This window comes from Eimeria acervulina, genomic scaffold (genome assembly GCF_000499425.1).
Source record: "Eimeria acervulina Houghton genomic scaffold, Eah_scaff237, whole genome shotgun sequence".
Classification (NCBI taxonomy): Eukaryota; Apicomplexa; class Conoidasida; order Eucoccidiorida; family Eimeriidae; genus Eimeria; species Eimeria acervulina.
Genome location: NW_013548409.1, coordinates 10,001 through 37,141, shown reverse-complemented (window position 1 = coordinate 37,141; position 27,141 = coordinate 10,001). Strand labels below are relative to the sequence as shown.

Below are 27,141 nucleotides of genomic sequence, written 5' to 3'. Positions count from 1 at the left end.
ATGTCTCCTTCACGACCAGCAGCAGGAGCAGCAGGCGCAGCAGCAGCAGCAGCAGCAGGAGCAGCAGCAGCAAGTGGTGTCGTAGAAGGATGCAGCTGCAGTTGAAGGGGATAGCTAAGGGAGGTTGAGGCCCTTGAGGCGCTCTCCAGCATAAGAGTTCTCGTCAGCTGCTGGTATATTGCTGCTGCTCCTTCCTCTGGCAGCAGCAGCAGCAGCAGCAGCAGCAGCAGCAGCAGCATATGGGGCAGCAGCAGCAGGGTTAAGAGCGGCAGTTACACACATACAAGCAGCAGCAACAAACAGCAGCAGAAACACACACACAGCAGCACAGCTAACAACAAATCTAAGTAGTAGCAGCAGGTATGCTGCAGCAATACAAAAGCCGCAAATGGTGAGCGGCAGCGACAGAAGCAGCAGCAGCAGCAGCAGCAACAGCAACAGCAGCAGCAGCAGCAACAGCAGGGGCTATTCGATTGGAAATGTTTCATATCTGTTCTTTTTTGTACCTCCAATTGCTGTATATGCAGCAGCAGCATCTTCTCCGTGGCGTGCATGTAGCCTGTTGCTGTTGTTGCTGCCGAGTTTGCTGCTGTTGCTGCTGCTGTTGTTGCTGCTGTTGCATGCAGCGCAGAAGCGTGAGGTTCTGTATCGGGGTGGAGGGGGACAATAAGCAGCAGGTGTCTCCTCTGTCTTCTTAAATGAAGCAGCAGACTGCAGCAGAGACCTCATAGCCTTCTGCAGCAGCACACGCAGCAGCAGCAGCAGCAACTGTCTCCTTTCTGCAGCAGGGGATTGCTGCACCCCCCTCGTGTGTCTCCTTAATTGTTGCACACCAAAAAAGACTCCCACTTCTTCTTTTGTCTCCTTTAGTCTCCTTTCTCTGTCTCAGTCTTATACACTTTATTATTACTGTGTTTGTTTTATTTTGTTTATCTGTCTCTTAATGCCTCCTTGTGTTTCTTATTATCTCCTTCTGTCTCCTTCTGTCTCCTTTTGTCTCCAAGTGTCCCTTCGCTGGTGTGTCGAAGTATCTCTTACTGTCTCCTTATGTCTTTTATTATTTCTTTTTGTCTCCTTATGCCTATTATTATTTCTTATTGTCTCTTTTTATCTTTTATTGTCTCTTATTGTCTCTTTTTATCTTTTATTGTCTCTTATTGTCTCCTTATGTCTTTTATTATTTCTTATTGTCTCTTTCTATCTTTTATTGTCTCTTTCTACATCGTATTGTCTCTCTTCGTCTCTTTCTATCATCTCCTATCGTCTCCTTTTATCTTTTATTGTCTCTCTTTGTCTCCTTATGTCTATTATTATCTTTCTATTGTCTCCTTATATCTTTAACTGTCTCCTTCTATTGTCTCCTTGTGTCTCCTTTTATGTCTTATTGTCTCCTTTTATTGTCTCCTTGTGTCTCCATTGGTCTCTTAGTGAATAGTGCTTCATTCAGGGGTCAGCAGCAGCAGCAGCAGCAGCTGCTGCTGCTGCTGCAGCTGCAACAGCAAGTGCATCGATGCCACCGCAGCAACAGCAGCAGCAACCACAACAGCAACACCAACAGCAGCAGCAACACCAACAGCAACACCAGCAGCAGCACCAACAGCAGCAGCAGCAGCAGCACCAACAGCAGCAGCCTCAGCAGTAACAGCAGGAAGGAGACAGTTAGAAGCTAAAAGGAGACACTTTTTTGAAGGGACCTTCATTAGAGAGACTTCTCTCAAGTTTGCCTCCAAACGACGCGATGTCTCCGCTGATGCCTCTGCAAGCGCAGCCTGCTGTCGCAGCAGCTGCAGCAAATAAACAAACACAAACAGCAGCAGCAGCATTTGCAGCCTCAGCGACGTGCAGAAGCAACAACAACACCCACATCAGCAGCAGCATCAGCAGCAGCAAAAGACTGCAAAAACAACCACAACAGCAGCGCTGAAGCACACAGCAGCAGCAGCAGCAGCAGCAGCAACAACGTCAACATCAACAAGGCTCCATAGGGAGCCTCTATCCCGTCTCCGTAGAGCCTTTGCATGCAGAACAACTCCTTTGGGGGGCCCCTGGGGGCCCCCAAGGGGCCCCTACGAGACCCATTGGGGGCCCCTAGAGAGCCTCTTGGGGGCCCCTAGAGGGCCCCTTGAGGGCCCGTTGGGGATCCCTATGAGGCCCCTTGGGGACCCCTTGGGGACCCCTTGGGGAGACCCTTTGGGGGGCCCTTGTGCAGTCCCTTGGGGGGCCCCTTTGGGGGCCCCTTGGGTACTCTTTAGGGGCCCCGTGGGGATTCTTTGGAGGCCCTTTGGGGGCCCTTTGGGTTGGTTGCAGGTGCTGCTTGTGGGCGTTTGTTGCTTCTAAATTGTGTCTTTGTTGTGTGTTTGTTTGTTTGTTAAGTTATAAATAAACAAATATATATATAAATATAAATATATATATATATATATATATATATTATTGCGTCTTTGCTGTGTGCTAGTTTACCCTTGACTGTATAAGCATATCTCTTTTTCTTTCTCGTCTCCGTCTCCTTTCTGCTGCAAGTGTCTCCTGCAGAGACAGCCGAACAGCTGTCTCTTCTTCAAACCCCACACCCAACACACTGGGGCCCCCAAGGGTACGGGGGCCCCCGTACCCTTGGGGGGCCCCCCAGAAAGCGGAGCGGACGCCCAAAGAACACGTGGGGGGCCCCCTGCGTTGAGAAAGAGAGACAGCTGCAGCCTTTGGGGCCCCCGGATGCTGCTGCTGCTGCTGTTCTCGCTGCTGTTTTGGCTGTTCGGGGGGCCTTTGCTGCTGCTGCTGATGACGATGAATAGAGGAGGCTGCACTCCTGCTGCTGCTGCTGCTATTGTTGCTGCTGCACTTAACAGAGGGAGTTGCCCCTATATCCTTGTTGCTGTCTTTGCTGCGCTGTCTTTGCTGCTGCAAGGGCCCACCGCTGCTGCTGCTGCTGCTGCAGTTGAAGGCTGGTGGGCTGCTTAGGCCACGCTGGAGTAGCCGTGCAGCGGAAGCAGACGTTTCAGCTGCAGCAGCAGCAGCAGCAGCAGCAGCAGCAGCAGCAGCGGAGGAGGCCGCATTTTTCAGGTCTCCCGGACAAGGCCTACGTCTTATGACGTGTGAAACCCCCTCCTTGTTACTGCTGTTGCTGCTGCTGCTGTTTGCGTTGGCAGGGGTTTTGCTGCTGCTGCTGGTGCTCTTTTCATTGCTGCTGCTGCTGCTGTTGTTGTTGCTGCTGCTGTCGCTGCTGCTGTTGGGGCACTGCGCCCAAAGCCTTGGCGTACATTCGGCTGTCTCCGATGGTGCAGGTTCTGTGGGGACAGCAGCAAGTGCACTGACAAAGCTAGTGCTGCTGCTGCGGTTGCTGCTGCTGTTGCTGCTGTTACTGCTGTTGCTGCTATTGCTGCAGCTTGAAGTGGGTCTGTTTGTTTTGCCCGTTTCTTCTGGAGAAGGAGTAGGCTGAGTTGCGTTTGCTGCTGCTGTTGCTGTAGCTGCTGCAGCAAGATAAACATTATTGTCTCCTTCTCTGCTGCACTTGCTGCTTTCTTCGTTCGGTGCTCCAGCACTTTGTATATCTGCTGCCTGGACGAGGGGCCCCCCTATAGGGGCCCCCTCAGGTTGAAGGGGGGGCCCCCCATTAGGGGCCCCCTCAGGTTTGACGGGGGGCCCCCCAGTTAGGGGCCCCCCGTTGGGGGCCCCCCCGTGGTGGGGGCCCCCTAAGGGGAGGGTAGGGAGAGGGTTTATTAGAGCGGAGGTTTGCTGCTGCAGTGTTGCTGCTGCTGCTATGGAGAGGCCGGTACATTCTGCTGCCACCCTCTCCGCTTGTACTGCTGCTTCTGCTGCAGCAACAGAAGTGAGTGCTCCTCGTGCTGCAGTGCAGCAGGCTTCCTGGCTGCTTGCTGCTTTCGCAGCAGCAGCTGCTGCTGCTGCTTCTGCTGCGGAGGCGCGCTCCGCTGCTGCTGCTGCAGATGCTGCAGCTGCTGACGCTGCAGCAGCAATATAGGACGCGCTGCTGCTCCTCTCCGACTCCGCTCTCTTTGCTGCTGCTGTTGCTTCTGCTTCTGCTGCTGTTGCTTCTGCTGCTGCACGTTTCGCCTGCTCGGATGACTCCAGAGATGCAGCAGCAGCAGCAGTTGCTGCTGCTGCTCCCCTTGTTGCTATTCTTCCGGCTGTCTGCACTGCGCCCACAGCAGCAGCAGCTGCTGCTGCTGCATCTGCTGCTGTTTCTGCTGCAGCAAGGGCTTCTGTGTGCGCAGCAGCGGAGACGCTGCTGTGTTCGATGGTCTCTGCTGCTGCTGCTGCTGCTGCAGCACGAAGCATCTCCACTTGCTTCTGAGACTTTGCTGCTGCTGCTGCTGCTGCTTCCCAGGACTGCTGCAGCCGCCGTCGCTCCGAAGCAACAGCTGCTGCTGTCCTGTCAGCAAGCTGCTGCAGCTGTGCTGCTGTGGCTATACATTTGAGCGCAGCAGATTCTGCGGCAGCTGCGCAGTCTGCTGCTGCTTCCTTGTGTTGCTGCGCTGATGCTGCATCTGCTGCTGCTGCTTCTTTGTGCTGCTGCAGGTCGGCTACACTTGCTGCAGCCGCGTTAGCGAGACACAGGAGCTTCCTGTCTTCGTTTTGCTCAGCAGCAGCAGCAGCCGCCGCAGCAGCAGCAGCAGCAGACCGTTGCTGCTCGCTGTCTGCTGTTGCTGATTCAGCAGCAGCAGCAGCAGCAGCAGCAGCTTCCTGTGCTGCGACAGCCGCTTGTTTCGCCTGCTCTGCTGCTTCCAAGGCTTGCTGCTGTTGCTGCTGCTGTTGCTGCGCAGCAGCAGCAGCAGCAGCAGTAGCGTGCTGCTGCTGCATAGTCGACGTGAGCTCCCCAGCAGCAGCAGCAGCTTGCTGAGCAGCAGCAGCTGCTGCCTTCGCAAGCCCTTCCCATTCATTTGCCTTCTGGTGCTGCTCCTGAGCAGCAGCAGCAGCCGCTGCTGCTGCTGCTACTTGCTGCTGCACCTCCTTGGCCCCAGCTGCGGCAGCAAGCACGTGCTGCTGCGCTCCAGCAGCGTGAGCTGCTGCTTCTTCTTTGTGCTGCTGCGCAGCAGTAGTAGCAGCAGCAAGAGCACTTGCTGCAGCTTGCTGCATGCGTTGGGTTGCAGCAGAACTAAACTTCAGCTGCTGCTCTGCTGCTGCAGCTTCTCGTCTTACTGCTGCTGCTTCTTCCTTGGCTTCGTTTGCTGCTGCCTTCACAATGATGTATGCATCTTCTACTTGCTGCTTCCGCAGCGCAGCAGCAGCAGCTGCCTCAGCAGCAGAATTCAAAGATGCAGCCGCTGCTTCCTTCTGTTGCTGCAGCTCTGCTGTGTGCTGCTGCACTTCGGCAGCAGCAGCAGCTGCTGCTGCGGTGATCTCCTTGATTTTTGCCTCCTCGCTCTTTGCTGCTTGCACTGTTGCTGTTATTTCTGCTGCTGCTGCTGCCACTTCTGTTTGCTGCTGCTGCAGAGCAGCAGCAGCAGCACTGTGTTGCTGCTGTGTCTCTTCCAGCAGAGTAGCAGCAGCAGCTGCTGCTGCTGCTCTATTTTCAGCAAGGAGAGCTGCTGTTTTTGCAGCTTGTATTAATGTATCTGTTTGCTGCAGCTGTTGCTGCGCACCAGCAGCAGCAGCAACTGCAGCAGCTGCAGCAGCTGCAGCTTCTTGACCTGAGGCAGCAGCAGCAGTAGCTGCTGCTGCTGCAGCTTCTTGACCTGAGACAGCAGCAGTAGCTGCTGCTGCTGCAGCCTCTTGACCTGAGACAGCAGCAGTAGCTGCTGCTGCTGCAGCCTCTTGACCTGAGACAGCAGCAGCAGCTGCTGCTGCTGCAGTTTCTTGACCTGAGGAAGCAGCAGCAGCAGCAGCTGCTGCTGCTGCTGCTCTATCTTCAGCCCGCAGAGCCGCGGCCTTTGCAGCTTCTTTGAACGTAAGTGTTTGCTGCTGCTGCTGCTGTGCATCAGCAGCAGCAGCAGTTGCAGTAGCAGCAGCAGCTGCAGCCTCTTGCCCTGAGGCAGCAGCAGCAGCAGCGGTGCCCTGCAGCTGCTCCCCTGCTGCTGCTGCACGCAACAGTAAAGCAGACGCATCTCCTGCTGCAGCTGTTGTGATACTTGCCGCTGCTTTTGCTGCTGATGCTGCTGCTGCACTCCGAACCTCTGCTTGCTGGCACTGCTCTGCTGCTGCTGCTGCCTTGCGAGCAACATCAGCAGCAGCAGCAGCAGAAGCAGCAGCATCTGCTGCTGCTTCAGACACCTGTCTCCTCCCCTCAATCGCTGCTGCTGCAGCACCAGAAACCAGCAGCATGCCTTCCTCAATGGCTTCCGCTGCTGCTGTCTGTGCTGCTCCAGCTTCTGCTGCTGCTGTCTTTGCTGCCGCAGCTTCTGCTGCTGCAACTTTCGCCGCTGCTGCTGCTGCAGCCCTTGCTACTGCAGCTTCTGCTGCGGCTGCCGCTGCTGCTGCAGCTTCGGCTGCCTCAGCTTCTCTTACTCCAGCATCTGCTTCGACAGTTGTCTCTGCTGCTGCAGTTGTCTCTGCTGCTGCAGTCTTTGTGGCTTCAGCTGCTGCTGCTGCTGCCGCTTCTGGTCCAGCTTCTGCCGATGCAGCTTCTGGTGCTGCAGTTGTCTCTGCTGCTGCAGTATCTGTTGCTGCTGTTGTGTCTGCTGCTGCAGTTTCTGTTGCTGCTGTTGTCTCTACTGCTGCAGCCTCTGTTGCTGCAGTTGTCTCTGTCGCTGCGGCTTGCGCTTCTGCGGTTTTTGCTGCTGCAACTTCTGCTGCTGCAGCTTTTGCTGCTGCAGCTTCTGCTGCTGCAGCTTTTGCTGCCGCAGCTTCTGCTGCTGCAGCTTTTGCTGCCGCAGCTTCTGCTGCTGCAGCTTCTACTGCCGCAGCTTCTGCTGTTGCAGCTTCTGCTGCTGCATCTTCTGCTGCTGCAATTTCTGCTGCTCCCGCTTCTGCTGCTGCAGATATCGCTGCTGCTTTAGCTGCTCCTGCAGCTAATACTGCAGCTGCTGCCACTGCTGCTGCTTCCTTGATTTTTGCTGTTGTCGCTGAGGACTTTGCTTGTGCTGCTCTTACTGCAGCAGATGCCCGTGCTCTTGCAGCTTCTGCTGCTGCACTTGTTTTTGCTGCTGCTGCTGCTGCTGCTAGGGTTACTTCTCCCTTAATCTCTATACGGGCGCTGCCTTTCACTGCATCTGCTGTTGGTGCTGCTGAACCTATTGCTGCTGCAACTGCTGCTGCTGCTTCTTCTGCTGCGCCTGTATCTGCTACTGCTGCATCTGCTGCTGCTTCTGCTGCTCCATCTGCCGCTGCTGCATCTCCCGCTTCTGGCGCTGCATAGGTTGCTGCTGCATCTGTTGCTGCTGCTGCTGAGCATTCTGCTGCAGTGTCCGGTGGAGCTGCTGCTGTAGTTGATGCTGCTAGGGGCGTCGGCATTAGGAGGCCCCGTGCTGCTGCAGTAGCAGCAGCAGTTGCTGCTGCTGCTACTCCTTCCTGGGTAGCTGCATCTGCTGCTTCAGTGTCTCCTAGCATATTATGTTCTGCAGCTGATTCATCCTTTGCTTCTCTGTTAGCTGCTGCAGTTGCTGCTGCTGCTGCTGCATCTGGCGCAGCATCAGCTGCTGCTGCTTCTGCTGCTGCTGCTATATCGATTGCCTCTTCTTCCGCTAGCCTCGCCTGTGCTGCTGCTTCGGCTGCTGCTGTTGCTTCTATCTCAGCAGCAGCAGCAGCAGAGTCTGCCGCTAATGCGAATGCATCAGCTGCTTCCGTTGCTTCTGCTGCTGTTGTTGCTGCTGCTTCCTCAGCAGTTGCTGCTGCCACATCTGCTGCAGCTGCTTCTGCTGCTGCAGCTACAATAATTGCCTCGTCTTTTGCTGCCTGTGCCTTTGCTGCCGTTGCTGCGACTTGGGCCTGCGTGCCAGCAGCTGCAGCAGCAGCAGCAGCAGCAGCGGCAGCTGCTGCTGCTGCTGCTGCACCAACGACGCTCGCCTCTTTTCTTACTATTGTGGCCCGTTCAGTTATGCTTGCTGCTGTTGTTGCTGCAGCAACAGCAGCTGCTTTGTGTGCTGTTGCTTTTGCTTTTGCCGTTGCTGCTGTTGCTGCTGCTATTGCTGCAGCTGTTTCTCTAGTTACTGTTGCTGCAGCAGTTGCTTGCCTCGTTATGGCTGCTGCTGCAGCTCCTATTGCTTCTGCTTCACCGTCAGCAGCACCAAAGGAGACGGGCGGTGTAGACGCTACGCTGTGCCCTTGCTGCTGCAGCTGCTGCTGTTGCTGCATCTGCTCGAGTTGCTGCTGCTGCTGCTGCTCTTGTTGTTGTTGCTGCTGCACTTGTTGTTGCTGCTGTTCTTGTTGCTGCTGCTCTTGTTCTCGTTGTTGCTGGTCATCCTGCAGCTGCTGTTGCTGCTGTTGCTGCTGTTGCTGCTGTTGCTGCTGTTGCTGCTGTTGCTGCTGTTGCTGCTCCTGTTTTTGTTGTTGTTGCTGCTGCTGCTGTGAATGCTGCTGCTGCTGCTGCTCTACGATTTGTATGAGGGTTTGCAGCTTCCGCTTCAGCTGTTTGTGCATGCGCTGCACTTTGCGTATTTCGTGGACAGAGTAAGTCTCCTCTAGGCGTTGAAGAGTCTTCTGTTGGCTTGCTGCATTCCCTGCTGCTGCTGCTGCTGCTGCTGCTGCAGGTTGAATGAGCCTTCCGAGGCTTGCGTCTTCTATAGAGCTGGCAGCAGAGTCTAAAGGAGACAAACTGTCTCCTTCTTCTGCAGAGTAAAAGACAGAGCTATCGTACAAATCCCACTCTGCTGTTGCTGCTGCTGCTGTTGTTGTTGCTGTTGCTGCTGCATGCGGGGCCTTTGCTGGCACTGCTTCTCTACGTGCTTCTGCTGCTGGTGCTGCTGGTGTTGCTGCTGCTGCAGGAGACAGAATCTGAAGAACCCCTTTGCTGCGGAGTGGGGAGAGGCTTTCAGTCTCGCTTTCGGAGTCGCTGCTGCTGTTGCTGCTGCTGCCGTTGCTGCTGCTGCTGCTGCTTCTGCTGCAGCTGCTGCTGCTGCTGCTGCCGCTGGAGTCTAGAGGCAGTGAGGGAGGCGCCCCCAGCTGCTGCTGCAGCAGACACCTCGGCTGTCCCTCCAGCGGGTCTTGGTTGTCTATGGATCCCCTAAGAGGAGTTGCAGCAGCAGCAGCAGCAGCAGCAGCAGCAGGATCCGCTGCCTGTGCAGCCACCTCTTCGGCCTCAGGGGGCCCCGTAGCAGCATCAAACCCTGCTTGCGAGGCCTCCAGTGCTTTTGAAAGGATTGCTGCAGCAGCAGCAGCTGTTGCTGCTGCGTCTGGTTCTGCTGCTTCTGCTTCTGTTTCAGCTGTTGCTGCTGCTGATGCTGGGACTGCTGCTGCTGCTGCTGCTGGAACTGTTGTTGTTGTTGTTGCTGCTGCTGCTGCTGGAACTGTTGTTGTTGCTGCTGCTGCTGCAGGAGGGGTTTCTATTGTTACAGACGAGAGACGCTTCTGCATGAAAATTACAGGAGAAGCAACAAAAGGAGAGAGCAGCTGCAGCAGCAAGAACAGCAACAACATTATCAGCAGCAGCAGAAACAGCAGCAGAAGAAGAAGCTAGAACTAGCAGCAGCACCAGCAAATGCAGCAGCAGAGACTGCAGCAGCAACTTCACGTCTTCAACAGCAGCTGCACTGCAGTAAGCAGCAGCTGCAGCAGCGGCTGCTGCAGCTGCTGCTGCAGCTGCTGCAGCAGCAGCTTTAAGGTTGATAGTTTGCTTACTACTGGTGTTTTTAGGGCTTCCATCAACTCAGCAGCAGCAAGTATCTGACAGCGGCGGAGCTGTCTCCTGCATGTCTCCCGCTTTGGTGCTGCTTGAGGAGACCCCGTCTCCTCAGAGACCCTCTCCCCCACCTGCTGCTGCTGTTGCTGCTGCTGCTGCTGCTGTTGCTGCTGCTGCTGCTGTGCGTTCTGGTGCTGCTGCTGTTGCTGGTGAGCGTTCTGCTGCTGCTGCTGGTGCGCGTTTTGCTGCTGCTGCTGCTGCTGTTCTGCTGCATCGTGCACGGCCTGTTTGTGCTGCTGCTGCTCGCTCTGCTGCTGCTGCTCGTTCTGCTGCTGCTGCTGCTCGTCTTGCTGCTGCTGCTGCTCGTTCGGCTGTTGCTGGTGCACGTCCTGCTGCTGCTGCTCGTTCTGCTGCTGCTGTTGCTCTTTCGGCTGCAGCTGCTGCTGCTGCGCGTCCTGCTGCTGCTGCTGCTCGTTTTGCTGGTGCTGCTGCTGTTCGTTCTGCTGCTGATGCTGGTGCTCGTTCTGCTGCTGCTGCTGCTGCTGCTGCTCGTTCTGCTGGTGCGTTTCCTGTGAGCTCTCCTGTGAACGTGCCTGCTGTTGCTGCTCTTGCTGCTGTTGCTCTTGCTGCTGTTGCTCGTGCTGCTGCTGCTGCTGCTGCTGCTGCTGCTGTTGCTGCTGCAGGGGTGCATCGGTGAGGAGAGCGCATGCAGCAGCAAGCACATCTTGAAAGGAAGCTGTATACTGAGGCATATCAGAGAGGACGCCGAGAAGAGACAGCAAAAGAGCAGCAGGAGAAGAAGGAGACACCCCACAAGGCCGGGCTTCAGTTGCCTTACAGCAGCAGCTGCAACGGCTGCTGCTGCTGCTGCTGCTGCTGGTGTTGTTGTTGCTGCTGCTGCTGCTGCTTCTGCTGCTGAAGCTCCTGCTTACTGCAGCAGCAGCAGCATCTAAGTCCACCAGAACTTCCGCAAGGGCTTGCAGAGTGTCTGAAAAGTACCTGCATGCACCACTCCAAACCCTAAACCCTAAAGCCTAAACCCTAAACCCTAAACCCTTAACCCTAAACCCTAAACCCCAGACCCCAAACTGCAAACCCTTAAGCATTAAACGATAGATTCCAAACGCTAGACTTCAAACCCTAAACCCCAAACCCTAAACCCCAAACCCTAAACCCCAAAACCCTAACCTCTAAGCCCTAAAGCCTAGACCCTTAACCCTAAACCCTAAACCCTAAACCCTAAGGAGACGCACAGCATTTGCTGCAGTGTCCAGGTGCCCACGCGGCGGCGCGTTGCTCCAGCGGAGACCCTCACCACCTGAAAAGACAGCAAAGAAGAGACAGCAGCAAACACAACTAAAACCCCCGCTTTGCTGTTGCAGTCCCTGCTGCTGCTGCTGCTGCTGCTCCTGCTGCTGTTGCTGCTGTTGCTGCTGCTGCACGCTGGGCTCAGCGGACAGAAGAAACCCCAAAGGAGCCACGCATGAAACACCGATAGCAGCAAAGTGCTGTAGCAGCAGCAGCAACGACAACAACACTAGCAGCAGCAGTATCAGCAGCAGCAACAGCAACAACAACAGCAGCAGCAGCAGCAGTACCAGCAGCAGCAGCAGCAGCAGCATTTGTTGCTTACTAAGAAATCTTCTGTTGCTGCGCCTTCCTGCTGCCGCCCGTCGTCCGAAGGGAGAGGCTGTGAAACTAGAACAGGAGTAAAGACTATCTGCTGCTGCTGCTGCTGCTGCTGGGTGTCTCCTGTTTGTTTGTACTTATGTAGTGCTGCTGTAATGGAGTAAAGGAGACGCGCGGTGCTGCTGCAGAGGAGACAAATTGCCTGCAGCCGCAGCCACTGCTGCTGCTGCGGGTGCTGCGTGTCTGCAGCAAACAAACAAAAAGAAGAATAATGTGCCGCAAAGTTATAGAACTAATAAAAATAACAAAGGAGACAAACGGAGACAAGAAGAGACAAAAAGAGACAGGCAGAGACAAAGGAGACAAAAAGAGACAAAAGGAGACAAAAGGAGACAAAAGGAGACAAAAGGAGACAAAAGAGATTAAAGGAGAGAAAAGGAGACAGACAAAAGAGAAAGAGACAAAATGTATTGAAGAAGACAGAGACAAAAGAGACAGCGACAAAAGAGAGTAAAGGAGACAGAAAAAATAGACAGATACAAAAGGAGACAGGCACAGAAGAGAGGGAGACAAAAGAGACAGAGACAAAAGGAGACAGAGACAAAAAGAGACAGATATAAAAGATATTAAAGGAGAGAGATAGACGGAGACAGAGATAGAAGGAGACAGATATAAAAGATATTAAAGGAGACAGAGATAGAAGAGACAAAAGAGACAGAGAAGAAGAGACACGAAAAAACAAAAGGAGACAAAGGAAAAGACAAAAGGAGACACACAGAGACATGAAAAGACATAAAGGAGACAAAAGGAGACAGAGAAGGAGACAGCAAAGGAGACAGACAAAGAGATAAAAAGACAGAGAGAAGGAGACAGCGAAGGAGACAGTTAAGGAGACAGAGAAGGAGACAGCGAAGGAGACAGTTAAGGAGACAGTTAAGGAGACAAAAGAGAGTTTGTTTATATACCCTCATGTAGTAGGAAACAAAAGGGTCTCTCAATAGGAAGTCGCGGTGTATCCTCAGGTCTCGATAAGCAGCGAACAAATGCTTCAAACAAAGACAGAGGCGGTGCTACGTGCTGCAGCAGAGACATCTGAAGGAGACAGAAGCAGCAACAAACAAAATTAAGTAAAGATAAGAGAAAATAAAAAATAAAATAATTTAAGAGACAAAAAAAGAGATATAAATAAGTCAAGGAGACAGCAAAAAGAAAAGAGACAAACAAATAAAGGAGACAGAAGAAAAGAAGAGATAAAAATAATAAGAGAGACAAACATGAATGAAGAGATAAACAAAAAAGGAGACAGCAGAGAGAGGAGAGACAAACAAATGAAGGAGACAGAAGAAGAAAGGGGATAAAACATCAACATACAAATAAACAAGACAAATAAACAATAAAAAAAACATTAATGCGCAGAGACAAAGACAAAGGCAGAGACAGTAAGCAAGAGACAGTACGACAGAGACAGTAAAAGAGACAGAGACAGAAAGAGACAGAAAGAGACAGAGAGAGAGAGAGAGACAAAGACAGAGACAGAGACAAAAACAGGTATACGCACACACACGCAGACAGAATGCGCAGGAGAGAGACAAACAAAAAGACAGAGACAGCGAGAAAATATATACATATATGTATATATATACGTATATATATATATATATACATATGCATGTATACATATATATATATATATATATATATACATATGCATGTATACAATAATACATATATATATATATATACGAACATACGGACAGACAGAAAGACAAAGACAAACAGAGAGCCCGGAAGAGACAGAAGGAGACAGAGAAGGAGACAGAAATATACAGCAAGAGACAGAGAAGGAGACAGAAATATACAGCAAGAGACAGAGAAGGAGACAGAAATATACAGCAAGAGACAGAGAAGGAGACAGAGGAGGAGACAGAAGAAGGGACAGCAGCAAGCAAAACACTGACAAGAAGAGACTTATAAAGCGCAGCACTTCTTTGCTTTCTGGTGAGGCCTTGTGCTGCAGCAGCAGCAGCTTCTCTTTCTTCTTCTTTCTTCTCATAGATACGCAGCAGCAGCAGCTGCTGCTGCAGCTGCAGCAGCAAAACATCGCCGTGCAGCAAATCGATGGTCTCCTCTCTCTCTAAGCCTTTCAAAACCCAACAAGGCCTAGCAACAGGGTCGCCTATGCAAGCCGCTAGCTGCTGCTGCTGCTGCTTCTGCTGCTGCTCTTGCTGCTGCTCCTGCTGCTGCTCCTGCTGCTGCTCCTGCTGCTGCTCCTGCTGCTGCTCCTGCTGCTGCTCCTGCTCCTCCTCCTCCTGCTGTTCCTCCTGGCAATGTTGGTCTTCCTTCTGGGAATGTTGCTGTTGCTGCTGGCCATCCGGCTGCTGCTGCTGCTGCTGCTGCTGCTGCTGTTGCTGCGGGTCTTCTTCCCGTTCCAGCAGCAACAACTGCTGTTGCTGCTGCTCGTGTTGCGGGTCTTCTTGCTGCTGCGACTGTTGCTGCTGGTGCTGATCTTCCTGCTGCTGCTGCTGTTCATCCTGCTGCTGCTGCTGTTGCTGCTGATCGTGGCCTTCTCGTTGCTCTTGCTGCTGCTGCGGGTCGTCTAGGTGCTGCTGCTGCTGCTGCTGTTGCTGTTGCTGTTGCTGTTGCTGCAGGTGTTGGTGGGGTAGCTTCTGCTGCTCTAGTAGCTGCTGCAGTTCCTCCATTTGGTGGTGCACCTCCTGTATTTGCTGCTGCAGCAGCAGCATCTTCTGCTGCTGCTCCTGCACATCTGTCTCCTCACAACGGGAGGCTGCGTCTCTTCTGCTCTTCATATAATAATCTTTTTCTTTTATCTTTGCTGTCTCCTTTTGATGGCGAAGCAACTTGGCAGCAATTAAGGAGCAGCCAAGTATTCCGTTATGAACATTTGCTGCTGCTGCTGCAGCAGGCTGTAGCTGGCGCTGGTGCTGCAGCTGTAGCAGCTGCAGCTGCTGCAGCTGCAGCTGCTGCAACTGGTGCAGCTGTTGCTGTGGGGTCTGGCGAACGCCTGCAGCAGCAGCAGCTGCAGCAGCAGCAGCTCCAGTACCAGCAGCAGCAGCAGCAGCAGCAGGTACTGCTACTGCATCTCCAAGAATGCAGGTTGCTGTAACAGAAGGTGTGGGGTGTCTCCTCGTCCCCATACGGTGAGGGTGTAGAGACAGCACAATAGAAGGACAGCAGGGCAGCACAAAGCAGATACTCGCGAATTCCTCGCTAGACCCTACGAAGAAGTGCTGCTGGTGAAGCACTTTTGTTGCTGCTGCTGCATTTGCTGCTGCTGCATTTGCTGCTGCGGGATTTGCTGCTGATAGTTTTCCTGCTCCTGCAGGTGCTGCTGCAGCAACAGGCAGACGCGCAGTAAGTATTGCAGCAGGTAAACTGTAATAAGAAGAGGGACACCCCACCTGCAGCAGCAGCAGCAGCAGCAGAAACAGCAGCAGCAACAGAAAATGCAGCAACAACTGTCCTACAAAATATCAACGCCAGAAACGCAAGCAACAGCAGCAACACCAGCAGCAGCAGCAGCAGCTGCTGCTGCTGCTTTCGTTCACTCTGACAAGCCGTTGAAGAAAATGGCCTTCACCAGAAAGAGGTGGGTTTAGGGTTTAGGGTTTAGGGTTTAGGGTTTAGGGTTTACTCCTCCTAGGACTTCCAGGTGGAACTCGGGTTTAGAAAATGTCAGCTTGCGGCTGCGAGCCTCAGCAGCAGCAGATATAATGGGGGGGCAGATCCTTAGAGCCTTTGCTGCAGTGTCTGTGCTGCTGCTGCTGCCACTGTTGCTGCTGCTGCTGCTACTACTGCTGCTGCTGCTGCTACTACTACTACTGCTGCTGTTACTGCTGCTGTTAGTGCTGCTGCTGCTGCTGCTGGCACCGGAGTTGTACAGGCCTGGTGGCTTCACGATTTTGAGGCCCTCTAAGGCATCTGCAAGCCGCTGCAGCGCTGTTGCTGTTGCTGCAGCAGCAGGAGACAACAGCAAACAGCAAGAAGGATGCTGCTGCTGCAGCAACAACAGGGCTCGCCCCGCTGCTTCTACCTCCTCAGTCTCCCCTCCACTGCTGCTGCTGCTGCTGCTGCTGCACTGGGAGCTTGGTTCTGGCTCCTTCTGCCTCTCCAGCTGTTGCTGCTGTTGCTGCTGCTGGTGCTGCTGTTGCTGCTGTTGCTGCTGCTGCTGCGGATCGGAAGCATCTGTCTCCTTTTGCATTAGTTGTTCGCCTTCTTCTCGTTTTCTTTTAAGCGACAATTGCTCTAGAAGCAGCGCATGAAGGGACAACGGAGACGCCAAGGCAGACGCTGCGCGCAGTCGCTCCAACACCTCTGGCTGCACGTACACCCCAAACCCTAAACCCTAAACCCTAAACCCTAAACCCTAATTCTTGGGAAGCAAATGGCTGCTGCGCTTGGCCTGTGCACTTCAAGAGTTGCAATTCGTTGAACACGACTGACCAGAAGCTTCTGTCTTGTGTCCTGCTGCTGCTGCTGCTGCTCTTGCTGCTGCTGCTGCTGCTCATGCTGTTGCTGCTGTTGCTGCTGCTGCTGCTGGGAGAAGGCTTCCAATACGAGTTGAGCGACTTTTGCTGCTGCCGGTTTCGGTGTCTGCATGCGCTGGGGGCCTCTGCAGTGACGAGCAGCAAAAGAGCAGCAAATTGCATCTGTCTATAACCCTAAACCCTAAGCACCCTAAACCCTAAACCCTAAACCCTAAACAGTAAGCTCGAAAACAACAATCCCTTTTAGAGCAGCTGCCGAGGTAAAGAGGCAGCAGCAGCAAAACACCAACGGCACCACCAGCAGCAGCAGAAAAATGACAGAAGCTGGAGCAGCTGCTGCTGCTGCTGCTGCTGCTGCTGCTGCTGCACTTACTTGGGTCGCATGCAAAACCGTTTGAGTGTATCTGCTACTTGGAGACACAAAAGAGAATCTTCCAAGCTAGTAGGAGAACGTATGCTCGTCAGCAGCTGCAACAGCAGCAAACAGCAGCAGCAGCAGCAGCAGCAGCAAACAGAAGCAGCAGCAACAGCAACACCACCATCAGCAGCAGCATCAACACCAGCGGCAGCAGCAGAAGAAGAAGAAGCAGCAGCAGAAGCAGCAGCAGCAGCTTCGTAGGATGCAATTTGCATTTTGACTTTCGTTCAAAAGATTACTAATAAGGGTTTAGGGCTTAGGGTTTAGGGTTTAGGGTTTAGGGTTTAGGATACGATGGTCTGAGTGGCTTCTTCCAGCAGCAGACGCAACAGCCATCCAAGGGTGCTGCTGCTGTCATTCCCTTGAGCAGGAGCGTCTGCTGCTGTTGCTGCTGTTGCTGTTGCTGTTGCTGTTGCTGTTGCTGTTGCTGTTGCTGTTGCTGCTGCTTCCTTCTTCGCTAGAGCCAACGGAGGCAGCTGGAAAAGCTGCAGTGTCTGACGAACGCAAACACTAACATAAACCCTAAACCCTAAGCCCTAAACCCTAGCGGACAGCCCACAGGGGTGTAGATGAAGGTTAGATATCTGCTGGTTCGGCGTAAGGGTTTAGGGTTCAGGGTTTAGGGTTTAGGGTTTAGGGTTTAGAGTTATTCGTTGCAGTGCATGCATTTAATGAGAGTTCACCTCTCGCCAGGGAGACTTCATACAACTAATATCTTCCTCTAACTCTGGTCCCTGCTGCTGCTGCTGCTGCTGCTGCTGCTGTTGCTGCTGCTGCTGCTGCTGCTGGTTTAGGGGTTTAGAAGGCACATGCAGAGTTGAGGGGGGACAGAGGAGACAGTAGCGAATATCATTGTAAGTGATGCTGCCGTCCTCCAGCATCTGTACAGACACTGCAGACACATGTGCTTCTGCTGCTGCTGCTGCTGCTGCTACTGCTGGTGCTGCTGCTTCTGCTGCTGCTACTGCTGTAGATGGTGGTGCTCGTGCTGGTGTTGTTGTTGCAGGTGCTGCTGCTACTGCTGATCGTGACGCTGCTGCTTCTGCTGGCATTGCTGCTGCTACTGCTGCTGCTACTGTTGCTGCTGCTGCTGCTGCTGCGCACCCAAGCAGTCCTAATGAAGTAGATATAATGGGGGCCCTCACTGACACCGGGGCCCCCCAGGGGCCCCCTGCTGCCTTGGAGGCTCCTTAAGTGCAGCACGTAATTCAGCAGCAAACGAGCCTCCTCCACGCTCTCAACCTTCACCTGCAGCAGCAGCAGCAGCAGCAGAAGCAGGAGCGGGTTGGAATTCTGCAAGGTACAGCAAACCGCCAGCAGCAGCAGCAGCGACAGCAGCAGCAGCACCAGCTGACGAACCACGCCGCAGCCAATTCACATGAATAGCAGCAACAACACCTGAAGCAGCAGCAGCAGCAGCAGCAGCAACAACAGCGGCAGCAAAAGGAGGTGGCTTGCCATGTCTTGCGGCAGCAAGAGACCAAGTGTGGGGTGCTGCAGCAGCCTTAGGTAGCTGCGAGGATGCGTCGCTGCTGCAGCAGCAAATGCGTTAAGGTCACGTGCAGCATGTGGAAGTCGGCAGCAGGCCCTGCTGCTGCTGCTGCTGCTGCTGCTGCTGCTGCAGTAGGGGTGGAAGACAGCGTGGCAGCACCGACAAGGGTACGGCGTTTCATTATATGAAGGCTCCCAAGGTAAAGGGAGACAGTTAAGTGTCTCCACCGTTTGAGTGTCTCCTTTGCTGCTCGTAGCAGCGCTCTCAGCAACACCCGCAGCAAACGCCTGCTGCTGCTGCTGCTGCTGCTGCTGTTGGAGGGCCTCGTGCTGCCAGCAACGCGGGAGCGCAAACAGGTCCCTGGATGCAAATAACCCCGCATCACTGGCTCTAAACCCTAATCCCTAAACCCTAAACCCTAAACCCTAATTCTGGAGGTAGCAGGAGGCCATCTGTGTATTGAGGGTTTAGGGTTTAGGGTTTAGGGTTTAGACTCGCCTGATGGTTTTGTTTTTAATTTGTAAGCAGCCAATTGACACCCCACAAATTCGTTGGGGCTTTGAGTCTGCTGCCTCGGACGCATTTGCTGCTGCTGCTGTTGCTGCTGCTGCTGTTGCTGGTGCTTCCGCTGCCTCACTATTGCTGCTGCCACCGCTGCTGCTGCTGCTGCCACCGCTGCTACTGCTGCTGCTGCTGTTGCCGCTGCTGCTGCTGCTGTTGCTGTTGTTGATGGTGGTGATTGTGCTGCTGCAGCTGCAGGTGCTGAGATCAGGATAGAGTATGCTGCTGTTATTCAGCCTGCTGCTGTCCCGGTTGCGGCTGTCTCTAATGCTGCTGTCTCTGCTGCTGCTGCGGGGCAGCAGCAGCGAGAGGACGTCCAGCAAGGATGCATGCGCCTCCGCTGTCTCTGAATAAAAAGCAAAAAAAAGACAATAAGCAGGTGCTGCAGCAACAGGCAACAGCAAAAAGCAGCAGCAGCAGAAGAAAACCAAACAACACACGCAGCAGCAGCAGCAACAACAGCAGCAGCAACAAGAAAAGAACCAGCAGCAACAGAGAGGCAACCGAAACAGCAGCAGCAGCGCCAGGAGCAGCAGCAGCAGCAAAGGCAACCTCAGCAGCAGCAGCAACAGGAGCAGCAGCAGCAGCAGCAGGCTGACCTCCACTCCCATCTAAGAACGATTCATCTGCAGCAGCAGCAGAAAGAAATTCCACCACACAGAGACACCCCGATGGCTTCTGTGCATGCAGCTTTATAGTCTCCTGCAGAGAAGCGTGCATGCGCTGGTGTAAACTGCTGCTGCTGCTGCTGCTGCTGCTGTTGCTGCTGCTGGTTCTGGGGGAGAGAGGAGAGTCGGCTGGGCCTCCTTCCTCCTCAGCCTCGACCTTGTCTCCACTATGCTGCTGCTGCTGCTGCTGCTGCTCCTGCTGCTGCTGCTGCTCCTGATGATGATGATGATGACGATGATGCGTGAGTGCTGGAGAGTGCTTTGCTGCTGCTGCTGCTGCTGCTTCATGAGTCCTACGCCACCGCGGCAGCAGCTGCCGCAGCAACCACTCGAAGAATTTTTCTAAGGAGTGTGAAGACTGCTCTTCTGCTGCTGCTGCAGGAGAAGCTAAGGGCAGGCTGCCAGCTAAATGCAAACACACAAACAGCAGCAGCAGCAGCAACTGCAGCAGATGCTGCTGCAGCAGCAGCAGCAGCTACAGCGCCACGGGTAACAGCGACACGCTACACTGCAGCGAACAGTTGCTGTAGCAGCTGCTGCAGGAGCAGAAACAACAGCAACAGCAACGCGCCGCACGGCGTACAACTACAGCTGCAGAATAGTATGGGCAGCAGCAGCAGCAACAGCAGCAGGAGCTGATACAGCAGCAAGTAAACCCAGAGCAGGAATGGAAGCAGCAGCAGCGGCAACAGCAGCAACGAGCGCACAAGTAGCACAACCAGCAGCAGCAAAAAAGGCATGGAGAGGAGCAGCAGCAGAAACAGCACCGGCTGCAACACAAACAGGAGCAGCAGCAGCAGCAGTAGCAACAGCAACAGCAGCAACTCACGCTGACAAAAGAGTTTATCCAGAGAGAATTCAAGGGTATGCACCTGAAAGTTCTGCTGCTGCACATTTGTTGCTGTATGCTCGGCTGCAGCAGCAACAGCAGCAGCAGCAGCAACAGCTGTTCCTGCTGCTGCTGCTGCTGCTGGTTGAGCTGTTTCAAGGAGAAAACGAAGGTTTAAAGCCCCAGTTGTTGCAAGGGAGACAACTCTTCCTGAAGCAGCAGCAGCAGCAGCTGCTGCTGCTGCACATGCCTCATCATCAGCATCAATGGGGTCCTCTGTATTGCTGTCTAGGTTTGCTGCTGCAGCAAGAGCAGCAGCTTCAGCAGCAGGAGACAGATGCAACCCTGGGCCCTCCTCATCAGGGTCCGCTGATACACCGGAGAAGGCATAATGGTTCCTGCGTGCAGCTGCTCTTGCTGCAGCAGCAGCTCGTGCTGCAGCAAGCTTCTGCTGCTGCAGCAGCAGCAGCTGCTGCTGTTGCTGCAGCAGCAGCTTCGTCTGCTTGTCTGCTGTTCTTGCGTTTGCTGCTGAGTTACGATAAGAGCCAGGTGGAGGTGCGACCCCCCCAAAGGATGTGGGGCCCCCCGACCCAGCCAGCACCTGCCACAGTCGAGAGTGCTGCTGCTGCTGCTGCTGCTGCTGCTGCTGCTGCTGCTGCTGCTGCTGAGGGGACCTCTGGAAGATGGTTTTAAGTTTATCAGATACATATCCTTCGAACGCACGGAAGGTAAATGCATGCAAAGGGCCTCCACGCCCCCCGTGGGAACCCCCATGACGAGATATATGACCTGTTGCTGCTGCTGCTGCTGCTGCTGCTGCAGTTGGTGGTGGTGCTGCTGCTGTACCGGCAGCAGCAGCACCACCAGCAACAGCAGACCTGCTGCGAGAGCCAACTGAATCAGAGCTCCCAGTTGTTTCTTGGGCTCCTCCTGCTGCTGTTGCATGGGGGCCGCCCACTGCAGCAGATTCGGCTGCGGGAACAGCAGCAGCAGCAGCAGCAACAACAGGAGCAGCATTAGCTGGTTGTTTGCTGTCTCCTGCTGCAGGGGGCAACGCAAGCCTGGCGGGGGTTGCTGTGTCTCCCTTTATGTGGGCCTGCTGCTGCTGCTGCTGCTGCTGTTGCTGTTGCTGTTGCTGCTGCAGCAGCGCGATAGCCTTCATAGACCTCTTTAGCACCAGCAGCACAGCCACCTTGGAGACAGCGAGTGCTGCTTCTACCCGCTGCTCCTCGGGGTCGAGGGTTTCTGCATCTGCTGGGGCCCAGGGTGCTGGGGGCTCTTGCACCTGAACAACCCAAACCCTAAACCCTAAACCCTAAACCCTAAACCCTAAACCCTAAACCCTAAACCCTCGCAAACCCTAGAGGAGCCTGAAGCTAATAAACAGATAAAGACAGCTTACCAATACCCACAACTCACAACCCTGAGATGCCTCCATCTTGAATGCCGCCAAACCCTAAACCCTAAACCCTAAACCCTAATCGATACACACAATCCGCTGATGCTTATCACGAAGAAGGTGACCCCCGGCATAAGGAAACATTAGGGTTTAGGGTTTAGGGTTTACGCCTTCCAACAACTAGTGAAAAAGGGAGAGCTGAAAGAGCAGGAAGATCTAAAACTTCAGGTTTAGGGTTTAGGGTTTAGGGTTTAGGGTTTAGGGAGTGCTGCATCTGCCGTAGGTCGGCATCCCTCTCTAGGGAGCGGAACTCCTACAACTAAACCCTAAACCCTAGCCTCTAAACCCTAAACCCTCAACCCAGTTAAAAAGAAGTAAATACGTCAACAGTTTAAATCAATTTGTTTTTATTTTGTAGACAAAACAACAAAACTTCATAACGAAGGGCTGCGGGCCCCGCGGGTGCGCAAGTGACCCTGGGGCCTCACGACGGCCTAAACCCTAAACCCTAAACCCTAAACCCTAAACCCTAGATCCTAAATCCTAAAACGCTAAACACTAAACCCTAAACCCTAACTTATTAGAGAGGGACAGCACTGCTTACTGGCTATGCTGAGCAGCGACTGCTGTGTCGGAGGCCGCTGCTGCAGATCTACATCGAGCCTAAACCCTAAACCCTAAACCCTAAACCCTAGGCCCCAAAGCCTAAACCCTAAACCCTAAACCCTAAACCCTAAACGTCAGAAAACATGGAAGTCGCCCCCACAGCAAATCACAAACCCTCAACAGGAAGCCTTAAAGCCGCCAGGTCACCATTGGTGTAATAGTAGGCCTTGCCCACCAAACCCTAAACCCTAAACCCGAAACCCTAAACCCTGAACACTAAACCCTAAAAGCGCTAAACCCTGAACCCTGCACAGTAAACCCTAAACCCTAAACCCTGCAGGCTAAACTGTAAACCGCGAACCCTGAACAACAAACCCTAGTCCGTGAACGCTAAACCCTGAACCGTAAACACTAAACCCTAAACCCTAAACCCTAAAACCCTAAACCCTTCTTGGGCATAAACCCTAAACCCTAGACTGAAGGCTTGGCGGAATCCCTCTCTGTCTCCTTATCTTTTTGTCTATTTGTTGTTATTTTATGCGTCTCCTTTCTATATCTATCTACAGCTATTCTTGTCTCCCGCCTCACAAGCAAACAAACCCAGTCAAAAAGCAGTTGCTGCAGCAACTGCTGCTGCTGCTGCAGCAGCAGTCGCTGCTGCAGCAGCAAGAAGGTGCACGCATGAATCTATACAAAGAAAGCAGCAGCAGTAGCTGCTGCAACAGCACCTGCTGCTGCCTTATTCGATGAGTAAAAGCAGCAGGCGACGGAGATTCAGCTGCAGCAACAGCAGCAGCAGCTGGAGCTTAAGCAGCCGCAGCTGCAGCAGCCGCAAGAGCAGCAGCTAGACAAGATGCATGAGCACAGAAGCAGCAGCAAAAGAGACAAGAGCCCCTAGCAATGCCTTTGATATAATAATATGGTGCTTCTTAAACCACTTGTTTCTAAACACATTTACTTGCGGGATTAACACAGGGCTACCACTGTATCTACACCTATCCTCCGCAGGCGTTGTCTCTGCATACGTCACCTGCAGCAGCAGCAGCAGCAGCAGAAGCAGCAAGAGCAGCAGCAAGAGCAGCAGTTACAGCAGCAGAAAGAGCAGCAGTTACAGCAGCAACAGCAAAGCAGTTACAGAGGCAGCAGTTATAGCAGCAGCAGATACACCACTATCCACAGCAGCAGCGAAAAACAAACGCTCTTCATAATACGATGTCTCAGCAGCAGCAGCAGCTAGCAGCTGTACACAGACACAATGGAGCTACCCAGCTAGCTAGCTAGCTAGCTGGTTAGCTAGCTAGCTAGCTAGCTAGCTAGCTAGCTAGCTGCTAGAGGACGCACCTGAATTGTAGGCAGCACTTCTGTCGGATGCGCCTCGCGGTGGTCGATATCCCTGTAAGAAAAGAGACTCTCAGAAGGGTCCCCTGAACCTGCTGCTGCTGCTGCTGCTGCTGCTGCTGCTGGCGCTGCTGCTGCTGCTGGTGCTGCTGCTGCTGATGAAACCTTGTCCTTCTTCTTCGGCAAATATGCAGCAGTTTTAAATTTGCGCCTCCCGTGGGCCACACGCTCCCCTTGCTGCTGCTGCTGTTGCTGCTGCTGCTGTTGCTGCTGTTGCTGCTGCTGCTGCTGCTGCTGTTGCTGCTGCTGCTGCCGCTGTTGCTGCTGTCCCTCTGCATGCTCTACGTTGATGCGGGTGAAAGGAGACGGGGGAGACAGCGAAGGCATGCGGCAACGTTGTCTCCTTTTGTCGCGAGCAGCAGAAGCAGCAGCAGCAGATGTTGCTGCTGCACTTGCTGCGGCGTCGTCAGAGACGCCCGAGATATTGTTGCTGCTGCTGCCTTCATCTGCGGCTCTACCAAGGCTCCTTGCACGCTCTGCTTCTGTTGCTGCTGCTGCTGCTGGAGCTGCGGGGGTGTCTTCTGCTGCGGCCGCAATCACTGCGCGTTTCAAATCCGTTTGCTGCTGCCACTGCTGCTGCTGCTGCTGCTGTTGCTGTTGCTGCTGTTGTTGTTGCTGCTGCTGCTGTGGCTGCTGCTGCTGCTTCTGCTGCTGTTGGTCTCCTTCCCGGATGCTGAGCGCGGGGGCACTGGCGCTGACCCACATGCTACTGCTGCTGCTGCTGCTGCTACTGCTGCTGCTGCTGGCGCTGCTGCTGCTGCTGCTGCTGCTGCGTTCATATCTATCGTTAGCGGCAGGAAAACAGGGGCTGCTGCGGCTTCTGATGTCTTCCTCGTCTGCTGCAGGTTGCTTGTCTCCTGAGCTCCTTCTTCTTTGCTCCTGCAGCAGCGGCTGCTGCTGCTGCTGCCGCTGCTGGTCGAAGCTGTAGATGCTTCTTAAAGGGAAGCTTCTGGAGGCCCCCATTTCTACAGGCGCTGCAGCAAACAAACCCGCAAAACCCTAAACCCTAAACCCTAAACCCTAAACCCTATTCATTTCAAGCACCTCACTCCATAAACCCTAAACCCTAAACCCTTACCTGTTGTTTGTCTTCGTAGTGGCTGCAGCAAAGTGCTAATGTTCTTTAGGGTATCGGATCGCCTCAGGCGAGGCAGCAAACCCTGCGGCAGACTCTGCAAACCCTAAACCCTAAACCCTAAACCCTAAACCCTTTCAATCCAACAGCGAAAAGCACTAAACCCTAAACTCTAAACCCGCATAATCCATCCGAGTAAACTCTAAACCCTAAACCCTTCCGCGTCAGCCAGACAAACACTAAACCCTAAACCCTAAACCCTAAATTCCTGTGCCAGGCAATGCACCACCCGCCCAAACCGTCTAATCTAAACCCTAAACCCTAAACCCTAAACCCTAGAGGAGCGTGGAGGCTCACAAGATATCCCCATGAGTTTCCTTTCGTAGGGTGTGCCATTGAGGTACTGCTGCTACTGCTGCTGTTAGCAGCAGCAGCAGCAGCAGCCTTTGCTGCCTGCTGCAGCAGCAAGTGTACACGGACATCGTTCCCATGCTGCTGCGCCTCTAGCAGCTGCCGCAGCAGCATCGCAGTTGCTTCAACTTCTTCTACAGCAGCAGCAGCCATCCTCTCTTCTTCCTCACGCGTTGCAGCAGTGCTGCTGCTGCTGCTGCTGCTGCTGCTGCTGCTGCTGTTGCTGCTGCGCAGCCTGCGCACCAGATCTGCTGCTCTTCTTCCCAACCCTAAAGAGAGCTCTGTTATCTCTACACCTAATAAATGCTTTTCAGAGTAATGCGGAGGTCCTAAGAGAGAGTTAGTAGATGTTAATGCAGGGACAGACAAACGATGCACAAGGGGAAGCTCCGCGCTGCTGCTGCTGCTGCTGCTGCTTTTGCTGCTGCCGCTGATGTACCTGCTGCTGAGGTGAGGAAAGGTGTGCGCATGCACCAGACACTCACCATACAAACCCCCGTTGCTGCTGCTGCTGCTGCTGCTGCTGCTGCTGCTGCTGCTGTTGCTGTTGCGCGTTCGCTGAAGGACGCCTTCGGGGGCCTCACTTGCTGCGCTCACATCGCCCGCACCAGCAGCAAAGCAAGTCGCAGCAGCAGCAGCAGCAGCAATAGCAGCAGCAGCAACAACACAAGTGGCACCAGAAGCAGCAACAGCAACATAAGCAGCAGCAGCAGCAGGAGAGGATTGCATGCTGTGGAAGCATGTCTCTATTTGCTGCTGTACGCACTTAGCGAGGGGCCTTCTGCTGCTGCTGTTTGCTTCTCGCCTCCAGCAGCTGAGCTACGCCGTCTGTCTTCAACTGTCTCTGCAGCAGCAGACTGTTCACCAGCAGCAGGGGAGGCAGCTGCTGCAGCAGGAGAAGCAGCACCTCCTGCTGCTGCGGCAGGCGTTGCTGCAGCTCTAGCTGCAGGTGTATAAGGGGTTAGCGCTGCCGCTCTGGGGTGCATAAGCATTCCCGCATGCTGCTGCTGCTGCTGCTGGTGCTGCTGCTGCTGCCCTCGCCCCTGCTGCTGCTGCCTCTGCTGCTGCTGCTGCTGCTCTCTGGGGCTGCCTAGCAGCGCTGGGAGGTCAGCCATCCAGGCGTTGCGATCAATTCTGTCTGCCTGCCGCAACAGCAAATCTGGGAGGTGCTGCTGCACTTTTAAAGAAGCAGCAACATCATCAAGATCAGTAGATAAATCAGCAACTTCTTGTTCCCCGTCCTCATCTGCTGCTGCTGCTGCTGCTGCTGCTGCAGCGGCGGCGCCGGGTCGTTCAGGCTGCACGATCCGCCAACCTTGGTGCTGCTGCTGCTGCTGCAGTTGCTGCTGCAGCTGCTGCTGCAACGGAGACAATGGAGAAGAAGGCGAACCCAGGTAAGAATGATCTGCTGCTGACGGGGAGCCCCGCAGCTGCCCCAGGCTGTCGTGCCGCAGCAGCTGCTGCTGCAGACTGTTGCTGCCTCCATCAGGGCTCCCTGCTGCTGCTGCTGCTGCAGCAGCTGCAACATGAGCAGCACCAAGTTCTGCTGACAGCAACGTCTGCTGCTCCGGAGTATGCAGCGACGTCTCCGAATGATAAGAAGGAGTGCCTCCAAAAAGGCGGCTAAATGCTGCAGCAGCAACAGCAGCAGCAGCAACAGCAGCAGCAGACAGTAACTGTTAGCAGCAGCAAGCGACAAACGACCCCATGCAGAGTTGCCACACATCAAGCAAACGGAAGCTGTTGCAGCAATACGAGCAGCAGCAACAGCAGCCAGCAGCAACAACAGCAGCAGCAGCAGCAACAACAGCAGCCAGCAGCAGCAGCAGCCAGCAGCAGCATACTTTTGCTTAGTCCCGGTTCTTGTAGCTGAAGTGCAGCAGCAGCAATAACGGTGGTTGCTGCTTCCTGCTGCGTGAGCATTCGTTTTTTATCGGGTGATGTTTGGGTTTGGTCTGCTGCTGCTGCTGCTGCAGCAGCAGCAGAAGGCTGCAGCAGCAAATGCAGCAGCTGCGGATCGGCATCACGAGCCCTCGCTTCATCTTTAAACGTCGCCTGCAGCCACTGCAGCAGAGACAGCCTGATTGCATCCGGGTCCCGCAGCTCCTGCACACAAACCCTAAACCCTAAACCCTAAACCCTAAACCCTAAACCCTAAACCCTAAACCTTATAGCTTTTGCGATGCAGCAGGCGCAAGCCTGCGAGCCTGATTAGTTCAGGAGCATCACCGAGACATGTCTACAACCTTGAGCTTCAAAACCCTAAACCCTAATAAATAAACCCTTACTCCCTGTACGTTGTGGCGGAGGTTCGGGCTAAACAGGACAACTTGCTTCTCTCCTGCAACCACAATAAACCCTAAACCCTAAACCCTAAACCCTAACCCTGGTTATTTGCGCGGTGCGCCGGGGCCAGTAGTGTT

The 27,141-nt window shown here is 54.0% G+C and overlaps 2 protein-coding genes across 2 annotated transcripts in view; both read right to left on the bottom strand.

Annotated features, from left to right (window-relative positions):
* Positions 1–1,831: 1,831 nt before the first annotated feature.
* EAH_00027570 (hypothetical protein, conserved) lies at positions 1,832–21,267 on the bottom strand (the record flags this gene model as incomplete). The annotated part of the gene is made up of 17 exons (XM_013392741.1): positions 1,832–1,894; positions 2,461–9,456; positions 9,727–10,726; positions 10,981–11,045; positions 11,361–11,599; positions 12,322–12,448; positions 13,315–14,775; positions 15,009–15,692; positions 15,818–15,986; positions 16,235–16,329; positions 16,573–16,773; positions 16,963–17,468; positions 17,931–18,131; positions 18,316–18,678; positions 18,932–19,405; positions 19,830–21,114; positions 21,232–21,267. 17 exons carry the CDS (start codon positions 21,265–21,267, stop codon positions 1,832–1,834), a joined length of 13,965 nt encoding a protein of 4,654 aa, XP_013248195.1.
* Positions 21,268–22,210: 943 nt separating this feature from the next.
* Positions 22,211–27,141, bottom strand: part of EAH_00027560 (hypothetical protein, conserved) — a gene marked incomplete at both ends in the record, with an annotated part of 9,765 nt that continues 4,834 nt past the window's right edge. The window contains 7 exons of the mRNA XM_013392740.1: positions 22,211–22,231; positions 23,176–24,206; positions 24,311–24,404; positions 24,665–25,305; positions 25,485–26,348; positions 26,563–26,824; positions 27,007–27,059. Of these exons, the coding sequence (XP_013248194.1) occupies positions 22,211–22,231; positions 23,176–24,206; positions 24,311–24,404; positions 24,665–25,305; positions 25,485–26,348; positions 26,563–26,824; positions 27,007–27,059 (2,966 nt within the window). The remainder of the gene's footprint in view (positions 22,232–23,175; positions 24,207–24,310; positions 24,405–24,664; positions 25,306–25,484; positions 26,349–26,562; positions 26,825–27,006; positions 27,060–27,141) is intronic.